The 20,304-nt window shown below is 38.7% G+C and overlaps 1 protein-coding gene across 16 annotated transcripts in view; it reads left to right on the forward strand.

Annotated features, from left to right (window-relative positions):
* MARK3 (microtubule affinity regulating kinase 3) overlaps positions 1 to 20,304 on the forward strand; it is a 65,522-nt gene that overhangs the window by 18,023 nt on the left and 27,195 nt on the right. For all 16 annotated transcript variants that reach the window (XM_030950264.1, XM_030950261.1, XM_030950262.1 and 13 more), the window contains 10 exons: positions 1,129 to 1,182; positions 8,039 to 8,087; positions 8,803 to 8,868; positions 11,397 to 11,467; positions 16,641 to 16,697; positions 17,596 to 17,832; positions 17,939 to 18,058; positions 18,722 to 18,821; positions 19,085 to 19,197; positions 19,937 to 20,090. In XM_030950264.1, the coding sequence (XP_030806124.1) occupies positions 1,129 to 1,182; positions 8,039 to 8,087; positions 8,803 to 8,868; positions 11,397 to 11,467; positions 16,641 to 16,697; positions 17,596 to 17,832; positions 17,939 to 18,058; positions 18,722 to 18,821; positions 19,085 to 19,197; positions 19,937 to 20,090 (1,021 nt within the window). The remainder of the gene's footprint in view (positions 1 to 1,128; positions 1,183 to 8,038; positions 8,088 to 8,802; positions 8,869 to 11,396; positions 11,468 to 16,640; positions 16,698 to 17,595; positions 17,833 to 17,938; positions 18,059 to 18,721; positions 18,822 to 19,084; positions 19,198 to 19,936; positions 20,091 to 20,304) is intronic.

Genomic DNA, 20,304 nt, shown 5'->3' on the forward strand with positions numbered 1-20,304 from the left:
CACTGCTCCCCTCTTACCCTCTCCATCGTGACAATCCATCCCTGTGGTTTTGCACTTGAATGTAGGGATATAAATTGGCTTTGATGTAAGATATTCTTTATTCCATATGTCACCAACCCCAAGTTAATGAGGTGACAAAGATAGCTCAGAGTGATGCAGGGAAATGGGAGCTGTGGCATGGGAAGGAGCAGCATCTACTGTTTGAGCCAAAAATTGAAGTGGAGTTGAAAGCCTTTGCTTTGCACCAGTGAGGTATTATAATCAGCTGAGCTGCAGCATCTTGCCTCTTTGAGAGGCACCATCTCCTTCTGTAGAGCTTCTTCTGGTATGTTCAGTCTCTAATTTAGAAAGGAAAAATACCAATTGGCATGTAATTCTAGAAAGATTGTCATTTCTTGTTCTACCTCGTCCAGTATCCAAACTGCATTGCACTGAAGTTTCTGTTGCCTACTCATTGCTTCAAATCTTCAGGTTCTGACTAGTTAGCGTGGTGTGGAATTCTCTTCTGCTTATTGTGTGAATTTTTTATTATTTTCTTTAATATTTCTGTGCAACATTTACTGAAAAAAGGAGAACAAGGAATGTACTTACCCAAAGTGTTGTACTACAGCCAACGTGTTTTTGTTGATTTCCAAGTGATGCTTTTTTAAATACCCATCAGGGAACAAATTGACACAAATATTTAGTGAAATTCCAAAGATGAACTTACTTCTTGCCAAATTTGTGTGGAAATGCTTTCAATATGCTCTGAAATCTCTGCTTTTAGAAACTGCCAATGCCCAGTCACTACTGTGTAATCTGTTGTGTAGTTATACTGTGTAAATATTATCTGTAAGCACACTGCTCTCTACTGGGGCACTGTCTGCTGCTGGAGCTTCCACTGTCATGACTGTGATGGTCTTAATGTCAAGTCAAACACTCAGCAAGCTTCTCATCTTAATATCCTTAAAATAGCAGAGTTTTTCCATTCCTGCTTCTAGTTTAAATACAAGTGTATAATTTGCAGAAGGACCTTAAGCGTTTTTTATGTAATTTTCATGTTTTCCATGTCTGTTACTGGATTTGAGCATGTTGTAATAATGTCGTATTGTTCCTATGGAAAATACTGATCATGAACTCTTCCTTTAGGTTGCCATAAAAATAATTGACAAAACACAGCTGAACCCAACTAGTCTACAAAAGGTATGTTTTTAGATTTAATCTTTCAACTCTATTATAACTTGTTTGCTTCCCCACCTCCTTCCATTAACCCTGAATGCCTGTGCTGGAGAATCTGAAGCATTGCATACCTTTGCACACATCTGACTACTGTATTTAATAACTGGTTTTGTAACAGATATTTCTGACAGCCCTGCAGTTGTTCAAGCTGAACTCGTGTGGAGCTGTAAATTGAGAAAACAGTGGTATTTGCCACTTCCTTTGTCTTCCAAGCAGAGCTGACTCTGCAGAGAGGACTTGTGGTTTGGTGTCATGCCCCCATGTCTCCTTTGTGCTGGTTGCTTTGTTAAACTTAGAAATGCAAAACTTATGTTCTGTCCTCCTAAACTGGCCTTAAAAATACTGCCTGTGGACTGAAGGCCAGGCAGTATCTGTGCCTTTCATGTAGCTTGCAGCAGGAGAGGTGATGCAGTTGTATGAAACAAATTTGGCCATGTCTATTCTGGTTTCTTCCCTCTGGCTCTGAATGTTTAATGTGCTGTTACACTTGTATCACCTTATCTTTTTAGTACAGAGTGATAAACCCTGCTCTTTCATTAGGCAACCCAGTCTGTTTGGGAGTCCATGCAGGAGGTACATTTAAATGTTGCTTTTACTTGGGACTTCTCTAACTCTGTCCTTTTAAGTTCTGCAGTCAAAGGCTTTTTGTTTACTTTTGAATACTTTGATAAAAACCCCTTGAAATATTTCTGCAAACAAAATGAAAGAGAGTAACTAGAGTAAACTGGAGAATATACACATTGGTATTTTATGCAAATACTAAAAAGATCACTTGACTAGACTTTTTATCAAGATTAATGGTGCAAAAGTAAATTGGAAAAACACACAAGTTCTTACATTTTATGGTTTCATTGAGAGGCAAAGAATAACCTGCAGAAGAAAGGCTCCATCATCTGAGCAGGTGGCAGCTTTGTATGACTCTGTAGACAGGGTAAAAGTAGATAATCTGGTTCCATTTTTCTCAGAATTTTTCTCAGTTTAGTCCCTGAGGTTATTGGTGGTTTCTGGGTAAGGAGGGTGAAAATAAAGTGCAAATTAGGTAATATGATGGATTAGATAAAGTAGATTTCTGTGGCAGATTGCAACTTGGAATGCCTAAATAAAAGTGGTTGAATGCTTGAAGCACTTGAAAGTGAAACAAAAGCTGTGTGATAAAAATGGGAAATACCAGGGCATGGGAAGAATGGTCAGAGAGAAGTTAAGAGGCCATGTTTTCAGTTAAAAATGTAAAATCATAGTCCTTCAAATGGCGTTACTTGAGATTGGGCTCTAATGCCCGTTTGAGCTCATATGGGGATACAATACAAACCTTTTACAAGTCACAGGTGTTCAGCTGGAAAAGCTACAAGCTGGAAGTGTGCATGATGGTCCTTTAATTACTGGCTTTCAGATGGCTCAGTGTCCACTCACGGCTCCATCTCTGTTGTAATTTAATTTTTATTTACAATTTATAAAATTAGATTATGAAGTGGGATTTGTAGTGTGATCTTGTGTACCACTGGATTTCTTAACTGGGAATCTGGAAGAATAGTACCAAATAGCAGGGCAGATGCCAGATCAAATTTGTGGAGTGAAATTGCAAATGTGCTCTCTTTCTAAGCTCGTTTATTATACAAGCACAAAAAGAATTTAGTAAGGTGTAGCAGTTTTCAATTCAAAAACTGAAAGCAGCTTTATTAAAATTAAATTCCTGCTTGCCATAGGAAGCAGAGTGAATGCCCAACATACAACTTGCCAGCTTTGCCTGACCAAGGCTTTTTTTGTTGCAAGCCTTTGCCCCTTCCCCCAGCACTGCCAGCAACGCTTCAGCCTCACAGCTGCACACAGGACCTGTGGATGCGGGGGAAGCTCAGATGGAAGTGCTTCTGATCTTGCACTTCTGCAGAGAGAGATAAAATATTTGAGGTATGGTGGGGAGGGAAGGGCTGTGCCCAGAAGAGGGTGTGGTGTACAGCGTCTCAGCTGCGGTGTAGCTGCATGCCCGAGTCATCCTTAGGTGGGGAAACAAATGGTGATTAAAGGCTGCCAGTTCTGATTTCTTTGTGTTCCATCTTGCACATCGATACTTCAGCTGCCAGGAAGAAGTTAACCTTGTTAGGGACAGGCTTTGCTTTCCGGAGCAGTAATTCTTGGTATGCCCTCCCTGACAGCTCTGTACTGACACTCAGCAGCACAGCTCTGAAGGGTCGGGTTTCTTGTCTGCTGCTGAGGAAGTTCTGTGGCAGCCACATGCAGCTACTCTTTACTGTTGTTTTAGGACCTAATTACTGCTCTGCTGCTCTTGCTTAGTGAAGAGGAAGCTGTAACTGGTACTTCCCTGGTTTGAAAGAAAAGGGAATTCTTAGAGGCTTTTTCCCATGCTGGCGGTGTTAGTCATAAGCACTGTTCTCCACAAATGGACTTGTGTATGCCATTCCAGTGGATATTGGTCTCACTGCAAACAAGTGCTGATGCTACAGAGTTCACTTCCTCCTAGACAAAAAATAAAAGAGTTTGGGTTTTTTTTTTCCTTTGATTTACCAATGCCATTATATGCAAGGGTTTTTTTAGCAAGCCCATGTAATAGTACTAAATCATTTCTCATTTTCCTGTTTTAGAACTTGGCTCCTCAGCCAAATATTTTTGTTCATTATGTGCAGATGTTTTGCCACTTACTTGGGCAATACTTATTGTTAAAGAATTTAAGTGTTCTTAAACATCAATTTTAACATGGTTCATGTCCTTTCTGAGCATGGGTCAATCAGTGTTTTAAGAACTTCAAGAAAAGAATAAGAATTTTAAATGCTCAGTCTCTTCTCTTTGTAATGAGTATCGCTTTCTGTTTCCAAGTTGTGCTTAGTTTGAGGCAAACTTGTATTGTGTAAAGGCTTTTTGCTTGAGGTTCTTCATTAGATGTAGGGCATATTTCAGTGAGCACTTACCAAGAGAAGCCTAATACACAGGTCAGGCTTGAGCTGGCTTGGGACAGCATCCTGTGAAAAGCCTCCTCCTTTGAGGGACAAGGTGACCAGGAGAGGTTGGTGCTCTGCAGCTGGCACTGACTCACTTTTCAGCAAACTTTTTCAGTATTTTTTAACTAAATAATTTGTTACAGTCTTGTGATAGCTACTGTGGGAGCACTTCTAGTCTGTCTTTTGCTGTGTTCACAGAGAGTTAGCCTAAAAGAACCAGCTTCCATTGCTGGTTCGTTGGGGGTTTTTATTCAGTTTTTTGGCTCACAGCATTAATTAAATGGCATTCTTTTCCTGTATCTGACATGGCTTGCACTCAAAGGACCAGACCACAACAAAGCTGAAAGCCATTTGTTTGGCAGACTAAGGATGTTTGTCTTTGCCTGGAAACGTTTGTAGAGCTCCTGTTGACGGAAAATGAGCTGTTCAACAAGCTGGGAGTAGTTTTGGATCTCAGTATTAGAAATTAAACTGATGAGAACTGTTTTCAGTTGTTTGTGTGCCTTTATAGTTTCATTATGACAAGTAATTTCCTAATACTTAGAAAATAAGTTTCTGTATTGAGAACCTTCGTGTTACGTTTTCTGATATTACACCTTGTTCTGTGTTCCTGTGGGCAGGGAACCTCAGAGGTGTGAGGTTTTATCATACCTGGCTGTTTGCAATGAATTTTATTGTGTGATGATAGTTACTCTGTCATTTCCTAGAAGCTGATGCACATAATGAAATCTGTAAAACCTTTATCCAGCATACTTTGGGAAATTTGTATGATGTTGTACATTTTATTCCTCTGTCAGAAATAGACTATAATACATATTACGATGTCAGGAATTTATAGATAAATATATCTATTTCCCCAGATATCCCCATCTGTGTCAAAATGTGACATATAACAGATAAACTGACTAAGGATGCACAGTCTAAAGTGCATTTATCTAACTAAAATTACATTTGGTGGTGGTTGTATCCTATTCTCAAGTATTTTTATTTTTAATTTTCTCTGAGGCAGAAATAGTGTGTTTTTTAAAAGAGCTTGTTCCTAGTCACCCACTTGAACAAATGGCTCATGAAGTAGAAGCTGCTTTTTGACATGCTTCATTTGGGTTAGTAAAGCAAAGCAGAGTAGTCATTTTGTGGACCAGTGTTTTGGTGAGGGTGTGACCCAGGAGGCTTTATCTGGGTATTGGGGGTGGAAGGTATCAGATACCAATTGAGAGTGAATTAAGCCAACTCTCTTTGAAATTGTAACAACTGATAAGAGCCTTTCAGTTATATAAGCTGTGATTAAAAGTATTAATGGAGTATTCAGAATATATTATACACCCATTTAGCTGAAATGAATGAAAAGCAAGAAAAAAATAACTATAGATTCAACTGCTTTTAAATTCCTGGTGATCAAGAGAGAGATGATGTAGTCTACCCTGTCTGATTACATATGAAAAAGCTCCAGAAATAACATAGTTTAAAAAAGAAAAGAAGGCAATTTTATCTCTCTAGAGGATAAAGAAAACGTGTGCACAGAGGTTTTGAAACTATTTTGCATGGCCAATAATTTACTTGATCAATCAGTCGTGATTTCATTTAAGCAGCTTGTCATCTAGCAAAGTGTCAGGCACAGACCTGGGTAACAAGATAATTAAAAGCATTTGGAAAACTGTTTGGTTTTTCTCTGTTCAGGTGGTGTGCCAATCCCAGCTGGTGCTGTAGCAGGGAGAAGGTCTCCTGGGCAGTGCAGTCAGGATTGCTCCCCAGATGTTGGCATTTCAGAAATTCTGTGATTCTGAAATATCAGAAAGCAGAGAATTGTTAGAACAGCCAGTCTCCAAATTGTGACTTTGTCCTATTGATTTATTTAAAACCCACCCCTTGCATTTTCTTTTATTAAAAAGCACAAAGGCACAAGGATTATGTTTTGTTTACTCTTTGGTTGTTTTCTGTTTATTTCTAATGTTTCACCTTTTTTTTTTCTAATTACAAAGTTTCACCTTTTCTTTTGCTATTACTGAGTAAATACACCTACAAGTTTTTGAGTTGTTACTAATATGTGTAGACATACTAAATTTCTTCACTTTATCTGAAATCTGACCTGAGCCAAATCCTTCAGCAACACTTTTTTTTCCTTACTGTAATTAACTATACTGTTATCCCTATCCTATATCTACAAAACTCTTGGGTTTTTTCCTATGTTTGCATTCACTTGGAGCTGTGAACTTCTATTCTGCTTTGGTCTCTTTACATGAAGTTCAGTATGATGCTAGGTTACTGATATTCCTGTAGAAATTTGTGTTAGGTTTCTAATAAAACCTCTTGATTACTCCCACTTTTTGAAGCATCCTGTTAGAAAATAATTGACGCTGAAGAACATCAGCCCTCTGCAGTCTTGGGCTGGCATGGGTGAGGTGCAGAGGGAGAACAGCTACACACCTGGCTGACATGTAGTGCATAAAAAGATAATTCTGTGGTTTTCTGAATACAAGAGTATTTGTGCTTCAAGTTTTTTTGTAATAATATTTTTTCTTGGAACTGCTTTTAATTAATCTGCTATTTACCAGCTTTGTTCAAAGCAGTGTTTTATAGTGCAGAAACACCACCTGTGGCATTTTTAGTATTGTGGTTATGAATTTATGTGTATCTTACAATAGTCTTTTGCAGAAGAGTTTTGAGAGGTGAAAACAATGAACAACTGTTCAGTCATGACTTTGCTTTCATTTCTAATTTGTTAAATGTCACTCCATATTTTCATTAAGTTGCAGAAGGACGGAGTTTGCTCTGTGTGACAGGCAAAGTTGAAATCTTCAGAAATAGTTACTCAAGCAAAGCCCTCTTCACACAAGTATTGGCAGTGGGAGGGCAGGGACAGACAGGACATGAAAAATTACAATATCCTTACAGCCAGTGCACTATCTCTGGATTTAGGGCAGGGGATATAATGTCATCCTGCAGCTTGAAATGGGCAGTTGTCCCTCACCACCATCCTGCTGGGGTGAGTAGAGATGCAGTGCTTTTATATGGGGAAGTTGTGTGTTTTGTGAGGTATTTCTGTTAAATCGTTCCTGTACCTTGTGTGTCAGTCAGGGTTAACAGCAGTACTTGCAGGAAAGGAAGCAGTAGATGGGGTCAGGAAAGCACCATTTGTGTTCTGCCCTGTTAATTTTGGCCAGTACATTCAGTGTGCTGCGCTGTCCAGGCTGTGTCTGGGAGTGAGTCAGGGGAGCTGTGCTGGCAGAGCAGGACTGCTGTGCCTCAGTTGCTTTGCAGCAATGCTTCTGAAGGGCTCAGGGGTGCCCTTGTCTTCCCTTCTCTCTGCAGAACTTGCTCCTTGGTATAGTTGGATAACATGGTTTTTGCACAATATAAACAGCTGTTGTTTCACCTGTGAGCTGCTGTTGTAGTAATTCTTGAGCTTTAACAAAGTACTGAAGAATGCTGAATTCATACCAGTGACATACTGCAGTGGTCTTCTAAAGGTGTTCTGGTGGGGAGTCACAAAAATCTGGAGCTGTACTTTTTGTGAAGGAGTGAAAGATGTGTGAGATGTACTGGCCAGCAGGAAGCTGTGTGGGCTCACAGTGCTCTTCTGACCCCACAAGTCTGCAAACCACAGGGCTAAGGTCACTTCTTTCCTGAGCTGTTTAGAGTTCTTCCTGGGTGTTTGCAGGTTTTTGAGGGTTGATTTGTTTGGGAGGGGTGTTAAGCAGGCATTTAACTCTTCCCTTCAAAAATTGCCTATTTAATGAACTTCATTGATAATGTTTAATAATGTTTGCCCTTTCCGTTTAAATGACTGTATCAAAGTCTTCAGTCTTTAAAGAGAATGGCTGTTTGTAAGTGATTTCATCAACTTATTTCACTTTTTATGTTTATTTCAGCTCTTTAGAGAAGTAAGAATAATGAAGATCTTAAATCATCCAAATATAGGTATCTTATTTCTTTCACATAATTTCTATCTCTGGAGAAGTTTTAGCTTTTTCACTGTTAAGATTGCTGTAGCATGAGTTTAAAAGATTATTTTGCACTGGAGTGTGAATTTACTCTAAGATAGCAGTAATAACTGGTATTTCAGAACTGTGTGTTTAAAAAAATAAAATAAACATTGTGATCCCATTGCACAGAACTGTTATTTGCATAGCTAACTGATAAATTTGCTCCTTTTGAGTATAGTATTGATTTTTGACTAAATTCAGGTTCTCATTAAAAGCTAGCATATACACCAAAACCAAGAAGTGGTCAAGAATTTTTTTCAAGTTTGTATATTTAAATGATGTGGTACTCCTATGGGGCTGTCAGCAGGCTGGTAACTGATTTGTCACCACATGTGTCAGTTCAGTGCACATGTGTGGCTATTGCTGATGCTCAAATCTGTGCATGTTCTGCTTAGTTCAGTTATGTTCCCATGTAAAAGAAGCAAAGTATTGGTTCTTGAGAATATGTTGTTCTGTATGAGTTGACCAAATGTGTTATAGTATTTTCTACTTAGGAGCATTAGACAGAAAGCTTCTTTAGAGTAAACAGTCTGATATTATCAAGTGGCAGGCAAACAGTTTGGGCATTTTTCTCTCACAGAATTCTGTGGGGTGTTAACATAATGCTTCTGCAGCTAGTTAACTGATGACTAAATGTCTTTCTTTTCTAGTGAAGCTATTTGAAGTCATTGAAACTGAAAAAACTCTCTATTTAATAATGGAATATGCAAGTGGGGGTAAGTACCTCTTTGCTGCAGTGACACTCTAAGCAAATTGCCAAGTGAGAGAAAGCACTTGTTTTCTTGAAAGTTTTGCTTTCTTTTTCGGCAAATACTTATGTCAAGGTAGTGTAAAATATTAAGCAAAAATCTTTAATATTCACCGGGACTTGTTTGGTCAACATAAATAATAAATGTAGCTTGTAAAACCAGCTTCTAAACTTACTACAACTTAGTAACATTTGCTTTTTTTTCCCAACTCAAATTAACTGGGAATCTTTTCTCAGCCACTGATTGTACCTGCCCATAACAAATACTAATGTTCTCAATTTACTGTATTCAGTTCCCTACCTCTGGTGTCCTGTTTTGTATAAGATATTTGGTAAAATCATGTTCAAATGAAACATTTCTGTGTTTCTTTAATTGTTGCTTTCAAAAGCATGAGCACTGCAACTTCTGTTTTTAGATGTTGATGACATCTTACATATCTTAATCACAGGCCTTCTACTGTCATGAATTGTTAGGCTTAGCCTTATGCCATTTTAGAAGGAGCTTAAATGCTCTTCCTGATTCTAGAGGGGATGGAAAAATGCACATTGTGCAGTGTCAGGTATTTTCACCAGAGCCAGAATTAAGGTATTCAGGCTTAAGTTACTCCTTGCTGGCTAAAACTTAATATCACTCAGCTTGTCAGTGTGACCCTTGAGCACCAGCATCTGGGAATCTCAAACAGTTGAGGCTTTTCTTTAGGGGCAGGAAGGAGATAGACTTTTTTCAGAGAAAATCAGTGTTGAATTCAGACTCTTACATTAGATTACATGAAGTTTAATCAATTGCTACAAATAAAGCAAGATTCTCTACCCACCTGTCTTTTCTTCCGGCAGCTTCCTAAATGCTCAGCCAAGGTTTGCTTAAACAGGAACAGAGTGGGCATTATCCCATTAAAATATTGACCAGTACAGTGTTTGAGGAGACATCTCTGTGTTGTTTGATAGTACTAGGCTTAAAAATGAAGTCTTATTGCCATCTAGTGATTGGCTTCTAGGAGGTAGAAAGGCCAGTGGTTCTCTAAAGGAGTGAGGACCTTTCCTGAGGTGATAAGTGAGAGGTAAGCACTGTACTGGTCTAAAAGGCCAAGAGCAGTACCTTTGATGTGCCATGCTGTGCAAGACACGAATGGCTGGCAGTCACAGTGGCAGGCATCAGCTTCCCTATTTCCTCTTTATCGAGGTAGAGGTCATCATGTTGCACATGAACTCTGGCTGCAGGATGAAAGACATTATTGCTACAGCTGCAGCACTTCACATAAATTAGGGATAATTCTTTCCGTGGTGTCTTTTTCCCTGAATTATGAAGAAGTGTTCAGGTTTGCTGCTTCAAGGTTTTTTAAGAAACAGCTGTGAAATACAGCTGGGAGAGTTACCTGAGTTTGGTGTTGCAGAATACACTGCAGAGGGAAGACTATTTTATGGGAAGTCCTGACATTCCCTCAGATGGCTCAGTGGTTGCTTTTCCTGCAGTGTGACTCCTTTTTTTAATTGCAATCTGGTGGAGTTGTGTCTTTTAAAAAATAAACATGATATTACTCAGCTCTTCCCTTGTGAGGTGGCTGTCTACAAAACCGTGTTTCCTTGCTCAGTAGGGAATGTTTAAATATTTGAACCACTTCTAAAGTTTTTATGGTTTTTGCATACTAGTGAGGACTTTTTAAAGCTGTGTTATTATTCTGTTTGTAGTTCTTACGTACATGACTGTTGGTTTTTAGTAAAGAAAATCTCCCATGTTTTCACAAACATGTCAGTGTTTCATGGGCCAGTGGCCTGCACCTAAAGCTCAAACATTGTAATCTGTATTGATGTGCTCTAAAATGACTGCATTGATTAAAGAGGGGAAAAACTGAAAGACAGTAGATCTTCAGTAATCTTTGGTCATCCACAGCCATACAACAGTGGCCTTGTTCTGTGTGTTTTACAGGTGTGATGGTTGTGTGAGGGATTTATCAGTGTGTCCTGCTGTGCTCATTCTTAACCCTCCTTGTGGGTACCTCTTCCAAGCCTAGGTTAAAGCTAAGGTTTTGGATTTTGTTTAGAACCATTTTATACACATGCACAAATTAAAATTCTAGTGTTGGTTGACGGCATTTACAAATATCATCAATGATACAAATGATGACATTTACGAATATCATCACTTGTTCTCACATAAGAAACTATTTTTTTTCTGAAGCAAAAGAAACTCATGTGAGAAAGTCTGTGAAGGGGTAGATGTTATCTTTGTTTACAAAACAGAAGTATGCTGCTCAGTCTCTATCCTAAGTAATTGGAAGGAAATGGTTTCCTTTGTGTATATCCAGTCACTCATTATTTTCTTGTAGAAGAGAGGATGGTGTAGTAAATTGCACAGCAGTTGTGCCTTGTTCTCTTGAGCTGTCCTGTAATCATAAACTTGAAGTACAGTAATTCTAGTGAAGCTGCTGTGGGCAACTGCTGGAGAAGAATCTCTACATTCTGAAATTGGCATTAATGTATCTTGTTATTGAATTGTAGGGGAGGTGTTTGACTATCTGGTTGCACATGGAAGAATGAAGGAAAAGGAGGCTAGAGCTAAATTTAGACAGGTATGTATAACATTCCTATATGTCAGCTTTCCCCTCACCCCTGTTTTTGATGGTGAAATGAGTAAAACAGCTGTCCTTTGCATTTGACTTACAGCAGTGTTCAGCATGCTGTGGGCTTGTAGCTCTGAGTTAGAAAAAACTTATGTCACAGCAGTACTTTGAAGGAGTCAGAGTCTGTTCAGTGGTGCTGTTTCCTTAGTGCTGAGTGCCAGGGTGTCCAGGAGTGCCAGAACACAGAGACTGCTTGGTTTGGAAGTGTATTCCATTCCAAAATGCATTTCCTCTGGGCTGATTTCATATGTCCTTAGCTCAGCAGGTCTGTGACATTTTGGAAGTTGTTCAAATGTAGCAGGCTACTAACAGGCCAGTTCCAAACTGCAGACAGTGCATGTAGTAGGGATCCATTCACATTCATCTGCTTACATGAAAAGATACTGTTTAATAGTTGTTCTAAAAAGTCACAGAAAAGTAATGTCTAGACTTGTTAGTTTAGCTTTATGATGGATAAGCTAGCCCTGCCAAGCTCCTGGAATTTCATTGATCTGCAAAAAGCATTTCCATTCTACAGTCAAGCAGTACTGAACAAAACCAGATATTTTTGCATAACTAATTTAAACCCAAATGTCTGCTCTTGTAGCATCTGGAGTTTCAGATCTGACCAGTCTTATATACTTGTTTTCTGCTCTTGTGCTGAAATTTGTAAATTTCTATTCCCTTTGGTCACTTGGATAGCCTCAGTAATGTTGTGACAAATAATAGATGTCAAGATTATGCTCCAGCTTAATGGCACTTGAAAATAATGAGTAGGGACAAGAGTGGTTTTTTGAATGGTATGTAGGGATTTGGAGCTGCTGGATCATGGCAGTGATGTTGCCCTGTTGGAAGGGGAAGCTCTGATGGTTTCACTTAAGTATAGCCATACATAATAGAAATTTGATGTAAGATATGAGCCTTCCAGGAACCAAATTAATGATTTTGCTTTGTTTTCTCTCATCTTATTAAATCTTGTATTTACCCTTTTTAATCTTTTGCGGGGGAAAAAACCCACACCAAAACCACCACCACCAAACAAGCAAAACAACCCAAAAACAGCTATAGACTTCATCTCCCCAGAAGGCATTTGTGATTACTGGAGTTATACAGCTTGACAGTAAGGAAAACTTTTCTCACTCTTCAACAAAGTCTTATGTGTCTTTTTAAAGTTCCTGTCTTCACTTTCATAATTTGGTAGGTAGAGATTTTTCCTTTGTGATTGAAGGTTTCTGGTTTGTGCTTCTGTGCTGTGTTGGCAGTAGGGATGTGAAACAACCATTCCCACTCCAGCCATCTCTTCCAAATCTCTGCCTGTTGCCTTTGTAATGTCACTTGAAGAGCTTCAGAGCAACTTGAGAGGATTGACTGTTCTCTCTCAGATGTGAATATTGGAAACTTCTGCTGATGGACTCTGCTCTCAGTCCTCAATTTCTTTCATCAGGAGCTTTGTGGAAAAAAGATCTTGCAGTAATTACATTAAAATTACATGCTTCTTCAATAAATACCTATTTTTTTCTAACAATTCTATTCCCCTTTAAGTAAAAACATACAGAAACAGGTCAAACATGTTTTACAGGTACACTTAGTGCCTAATTTTATGGGATAATGTGGGTAGTACAGGGTATATTTATCTTCATTTTTAAAAAGAAATGTGGAGGAAAACAATTTAAAAGGGAGTTACCTGCTGAGCTGAGTGTTTGACCTATCAAGAATTGGGTTTATGTACTCTCAGCCTGATGATTTTTCAGTTGGTTTTTTTGGGGTTTTTTTTTGGGGGTTTGTTTTTTTTTTTTATTTCAGTAGAATAAATGCTGTTTATAAAGATATATAGATGGCCTCACTTGTATGCACTGGAATACACTTTTCAGTTTTTTCATGCAAGTCTCCTGGTGCAGACAGCTGTGCTCTGTCCTCCCCCAACAGCTGATTTCCTGGCTGCTGAGCTCAACCAGTTTTAGAGGACCTTGATCTCAAAGAAGGGAGGTTCTTGAAAGCTTCAAAAGCTTCAGTTCCTGGGGAAAAAGAGAGAAGCCTGGAAATAAGCAGAAGAGAGAAACTGTAGCACAAGCTGATTGGGCTAAGCTAGAGAGAAAAGCATTCATGCTGGATGAAAGTCAGGTAACTTTGATCAGAGCTTGGCATTTTATTAGATGCTAAAGCTCAGCCTGAGGGACAGTGTCAAAGGAAACAAGGAAATTAGATCTTGCTGGGATCACAGGTCATGAAACTATTCATTTCACCTTACTGTAGTCCTGGAATAGCTCTGTATCACTTTTGGTCATTGTTGGAGGAAGAATGCGCTCTGCAGACCTTTTATCTGATGCAGTGCAGCTGTTCTCTGTTAGATAGAGACTTATGTCATAATAGTCTTCTTTTTTTTTTTTTAATTTGTTAACTGTTTTAGCAGACAGTGGTTCCTTCTAAACTGAAGAAACAGTTGTGCCATGGTATTGAGATTCGTTCTTACAATAGGTTGTATTATATCTTGTTTTCAGATCATGTTTCTTCTTCCAGTAGATGTGAGTTCTGGATCAAACACTTGTGTTTTGTCTGAGGAGACGCTTCCTCTCTAGCAGGCAAAGAGCAGGATTTGGTCATTCTCCCTTCTTTGCTTGTTGAAGATTTACAAAAATGGTTTTTAGTCCATTTTGTTAAACATATGTAAGCTTTTTAGCAGGAAAAGAGAATATAAGAGACAGCAATCATATTGTTTCAGTTGAACTTGACAAGGAATACAGGAGAAGGTACAAAGTCTAAGAATACAACTATGCTACACAGTTCTGCATTTCAAACTTCTTTTGTGTAGCCATGTGTGAGAAATTCAAATTCAGAATGTTTTGCATTCTTAGTGTCACCTTAATTCTTCTTCCCCATTACAGACTTCCAGGCAGTTCTGGTTCAGTTTCATCCTTTTTCCACAAAAAAAACTGATGCAGAGCAGCAAGTCTTGTTAAATTTGTGTGTATTAATTCCTGCTCTTTTCTGCAAGCAATAAGATCTGGCCTTTTTCAGTGTTCTCACTGTTTCCCTGCTGAAGCAGTTTAGAATTCTTTATGCTGTTAGATGTTAGTACAGATCTTGGAAAATTATAAAATCCACAAAATATATCTTATTGGTGTGTTCCAGTAAAGCCACAAAATGCTCTTAGCAGTATGGAAGGGGCCTTGAGAGGTCATTCATCCTTTTGTCATTTAATCCTTTTAGAGAATGGTTCTTCTGCCTAGAGAGAACTTCTTCAAAACCTGTATTTATACAGATTTTTGAAATCACTCTTTAGAAAAGTTTTTCAGTGTTCCAATTGTTACTTCTAGCAAAAAGCTCAGATGCTTCTCTTCACCTGCCAAGTGTCAGAAAATTCCTCAGACAAGAAGGTTAGGAAATGAGGGAGCTGTCAATGGAAACAGTGATGGAAGCTGGAAGACAAAGGTTTCAGTCTGGAGCAGCCATGCTTTGTGCTATTTTTCATTCAGTTCTGTTCTTCAATTATTAATGTCCTACACATTTGATTATTTCACTTCACATGGATTGGACTCACTTCTGCAGTGTCTGTGCCATCCTGTTGCAGTGCAGAGGAGTTCAAAAGCATCTCCAAAGGAAGCTACTGATTGATCATCTGCTCAGCCTTCTGCTCTTAGGCAGACACAATAAAGCAGTTCAGGAGTGAGTGAGTGGTGGTAGTGCTGTGTCTCTGCAATCCTGAATAAAGCCTGAGGTGTTTGTCATGCTGTCAGCACTGGAAGCCCCTGCAGAGTGTGCTTGTGACTGGGGCTGAGGTAATGGTAGCAGAGGGAAAAGGAAGGGAAACCAAAAGGAGGGGACAAGTGTTGGCATGGGAGCACTTTGGCAGTTTCAGTAACTGGAAAAAGCTGAACTTGGAGTCTGAAAGAGGGAACCAGCATATAAAGGAAAAAGGCAAACCAGAATGAAGGTGTAGGAAATGGAAATAGTACTTCAGCTTTCCACTGTCTGCTTGGTTTCTAAGGTGACATTTTGCATGGGCATGATTCGGTATTACAGGGCACAAAGATCGCTTTGGTGCTTAAGTTTCAAATACAAAACTTACTGGTGCATCAGTTATTTGACCTACCAAAAACCTATCAACACCTTTCATGTGCTCTAAATGCTGAAGGAGAGAACCTTTACTCCTTCACCAGTACAGGGGATCCTTAACTAAACTGCTGATCAGATCAGGAGTTATTTTCTTGTAACAGTAATGGTACCTCATCTTTCTGCTGGGGAAGTCTTCTTACTCTTGAAAGAAGATTGAAAATACATTTATTTAAATGTAATTACTATTTTTATGTGCACTTCCACTTATTTTAACAGATCATAACATCTGCCTCAATTCTGACCATGCATGCATGACAAAATGCATTTGACTGCATTTGTGGTCGTGTAAGAATAATACTTTATCCAGCTTTTCCTTTTCCATACATGTGAAGTTCTGCAGCAATGCTTGTGACTCTGAAAAGCAATGTACATTGCACTGTGTAAATAGCTTATATGATTTGCTATATAAAGCAGGAAAATCTTTATGATATTTGGAAATTATCATGGAAGAAATTTTTCCATTACACTTGAGAGACACAAGAGAGTTTTCCATTGAGCTTGCTATGGTATACAAAATACACTTAACCATATGCACTTAGACAGCAGATCTCTGTCAGATGCCTAATTGCTTCTCATTGCATAAATTTTGACAAACAGGCTGTTTCCCAGTAGTTTCTCAAGTAATCAAAGCCCATTTCTTACCCTTTTCTCTCTGGCATGGCATGAAAAATCACCTTTAGAGAGGGCCTGGAAAACCTCAGTCTAAGGGGAAAGCTTTTATAGCTGTATACAGTATTGGAATGGAAATACTTCAGTAACCTTTCTGAAAGTCATTGCTTCTACTGGTCTATAATTAGCCCCACAGGAAAAACAAAATCCTGGTTCAAGTATAGGAGAAAGCAAATAGATCAAATAACATTGAAGTTATTCAGCAGCTTTTTCCCAAATATACTGGTCACTGTAGGAGTTGGATATGTAGCTCTGACTGGATAACTTCATGTCAACTTCAGTAATAAATGTTGAAATCTTTGATTAAAGCTCCTGTTTCTTTGAGATGTCACTTACATAATTTGGCTTGTTTTCTATCCAGATAGTATCTGCAGTGCAGTATTGCCATCAAAAGCATATTGTTCATAGAGATCTCAAGGTGAGTAGGAAAAAGTGTGTGCAGTGTATGTGTGTCAGCTTCTGTACTTGTGGGTGTGACCTTTATTGTTGATAAAATACAGTTTATACTGAGCTTTCTGATTTATTTATTTATTTATTTACATATGTTATAGTGAGTCTTGAGAAATATTTGCAGCTTAGAACCAGTTTAAATAAAAGGAAGAGGATTTATAAAGCTTTTAAATGCAAACATTTAATGGCTGCTGAAAGATAACCTCTCCCCAGGTGGTCGCATTCAGATGTGATGCAGGTCAGTGTTAGATGAGAAATATTTTTTTTTAAGTGGTAGTTTGATAGAGATATGACAATAATTGATGTTGAGCAGAATGAATTAGCAGTAGTGATAATGAAACTGAAGTGTGGCTTCTTTGTAGCTTGGCATGAAACAGCATATCTCTTCTTTAAACTGTGCTTTTTATATTAATAGTACTGCTACGTAATTTGTTCAACTTGTCATAGCTTTTTAACTTAAAAAAGACAAAAAACAATACCACCATTAAAAAAAAAAAAACAATTGAAAGCACTTTAAAGATAATGTTTACCAAACTATTGCAAGAATACCATGCTAATAAGCATGGATAGTGAGACTATATCTTATTTTCATCTGAATAGATCAAAATGTAAGATACATTTCTGTGGAGAAAAACATGGTAACAAGTTTTCAGGCAGTGAAACAGCTCCCGTAGTCTGAAGCCATTGTACAGAGATTTTTAAAGCAGGACATGCTAATGATTGGCTAAAGCACACCTAAAAACCTTGCAGGGAAGGGAATGTTAATGGGTATTTCAGCTTCTTGTCTTTTAAGAATGAGTAAAAGCAACCAACAGCATTTTAAATCAAGTATTTTATTCATCTACAAACCATTCTTTCTCTTCCAGGCTGAAAATCTATTGCTAGATGCAGATATGAACATTAAAATAGCTGACTTTGGTTTTAGCAATGAGTTTACAGTTGGAAATAAACTGGACACCTTTTGTGGCAGCCCACCATATGCTGCTCCAGAGCTCTTTCAAGGGAAGAAATATGATGGACCTGAAGTAGATGTTTGGAGTTTAGGTGTTATTCTTTATACTCTCGTGAGTGGATCTCTTCCCTTCGATGGACAGAACTTAAAGGTAGGTTTTTGTGGCCTATGTTGGCCATGTTTATCTAATATTTTATCTAATATTTTAAGTGACTTGCTGCTTACAACTTACTGTCTGTTCTTGTTCTGTTGCCAAGGAACTTAGAGAAAGAGTGCTAAGGGGAAAATACAGGATTCCTTTCTACATGTCCACAGACTGTGAAAACCTCCTCAAACGTTTCCTGGTGCTAAACCCAACAAAAAGAGGCACTCTAGAGGTAACTGCACAAATGAGGTGCATCAAATTTTGCAAAGTGCATTTTTGAGTTGTAATTTATTATTTCCATGCTGTTCCTATGCATATTTGGGGTGGAAGTGGGATTGTTGGTGAAAGCAGATGACTCTTCACAGATATTGTTTACTGGGGTTGTGATACACCTGTCTCCAGTTACTTTCAAACTCAGTGTGTCACAACACTTTCTATGTCATGTAAGTTTTCTTGATGGTTAGCTTGTGGATTCCTGCATTAATGGATGATCCATCACATTGTTTTCCACATGTTCAGTTGTGAGCTGGAGGTATTGGCTCCTGTAGTTGCCTTTTGTACCCTCATGGAGGAGTAAAGACCAAAACAGGGCTTCCATGGAATTCTATTGGTGGAGCTTGGAATTCCAAGCCATATCAAAGTTGTCACATTACTCCTGGTCTGCATTGCAGGCTTTTAGCTCTCAGCTGTGAGCTGGAATACAGCTGACTGTGGGGAGAAGCTTGGCTTGATGATTCTTCTCACTGGAGCAAAGCAATAGTTGCTGGAAATGTTCTGGAAAATAAAAACTAGGAAAGACCTTAGTGTTTGTTGCATAAAGTTGTTGTTCTTCTCACAGCTTTTTTTCTTTGCTGCTAAGTGTACTGTACTAACAAAACTTTTTTTTTTTTCATAGCAAATTATGAAGGACAGGTGGATCAATGCAGGGCATGAGGAGGATGAACTTAAACCTTTTGTTGAACCAGAACTAGACATCTCGGACCAGAAAAGAATAGGTAATTGGTTACTTTCCAGAACCACAGTACTGTTTGCATGGGATGTGGGAGGGTTGGTTTTTTTTTTCTCCACCACCACTCTGTATTTGTTTGATATTTGGAAAAAGTAACTAATCTTTTAAAACTGGTACTTGATCAGGTTTATGTTCTTAAAATTAATAATTCTGTTTTAATTTTTTAAATGTTCCATCCTTTTTTTTGAACACTCAGCGATCCTGAACATCAGAGTTTCAGTTACTTACAGAATGTCTGCTTGGTTTTAGATATTATGGTAGGAATGGGATATTCTCAAGAAGAGATTCAAGAATCCCTTAGTAAAATGAAGTATGATGAAATCACAGCTACATACTTACTGCTAGGAAGGAAGTCATCAGAGGTAAGAACCATTCTTAAAACTGTGAAGAAGCAAATCAGAAAGTGTTCTTAGCAGAGTTAGAAGCAAAAATTAAGTCAGTTACTGTAGGCACTGCATTCCTGCACAAAAATCCTTTGCACTTAAAGTCATATTGTTCTACTCATCAGCAGTCCAAATTAAGCAGATTTGGTCTCACCTGATTTTGAGCCAGTGAACTCTTGCCTTTAGGCTCTCCAGAACTGCCCTGTTTGCTCAGCAGTCACTGTCCTGGCTAGTCTAGGAGCTCAGGTGTGAAAGTGCCAGCTGTAACTATTTTAAGAGAACCAAGGAGCAGGACTGACCAACCTGAAAGAGTTCTTGCATAGTACATTACCTTTCCATACCGTGCTGAGAGGGCTGAGCATCAGCAAGCTGCTCTTGGTTCCTCTGCTGGAGGAGTTGGTGTGATGGCCTCTACGAAGTGTATCCTCTCTTCCTGTTAAAATCTTGGAGAACTGAGGGGAGAGTTCTGAAAGGACAAATGGATTTTCTTTACTGATTATCCTTTGAGGAGCTGCAAATTCCACTGAGTTTTACCTAAGACAGTTGTACAACAACCTTAAAGAAGGTGGGACCTCTAAGCAGCTGCCCATGCCATCAGTAATTTCCCATCTAGCAGAGCCACCTTTCACCCCCCTGTTCCTGCTCCCAGAATGTGGTGGGGATGTTTTAATTTGTTTTGTCCGAACTTCTCATTTTCACACTCTCATTTGTATTGTAGTTGGATGCAAGTGATTCAAGCTCCAGCAGCAATCTTTCACTTGCCAAAGTTAGGCCAAGTAGTGATCTTAATAATAGCACTGGACAATCTCCTCATCACAAAGTTCAGAGAAGCGTATCTTCCAGCCAGAAGCAGCGGCGGTACAGTGATCACGGTGAGCTTTTCTCATTTTCAGCCTTGCAGAGTACAGTGGCTTCCACTTCTGCTCAGTTTCTGAATTTGTCACCATCCCCCAACTGTAAGGAGGATGACAACAGCATAGTTCACAGCATGGTGCTTAAATATTTTAGTGAATAATTTATTTTTTTAAATTGGTTTTGTTATAAAACCTTCAAAAGAGCTTTTAGAGGAGCACTGAATACACCAAC

The sequence above is a fragment of the Camarhynchus parvulus genome, chromosome 5 (genome assembly GCF_901933205.1).
Source record: "Camarhynchus parvulus chromosome 5, STF_HiC, whole genome shotgun sequence".
Classification (NCBI taxonomy): domain Eukaryota; kingdom Metazoa; phylum Chordata; class Aves; order Passeriformes; family Thraupidae; genus Camarhynchus; species Camarhynchus parvulus.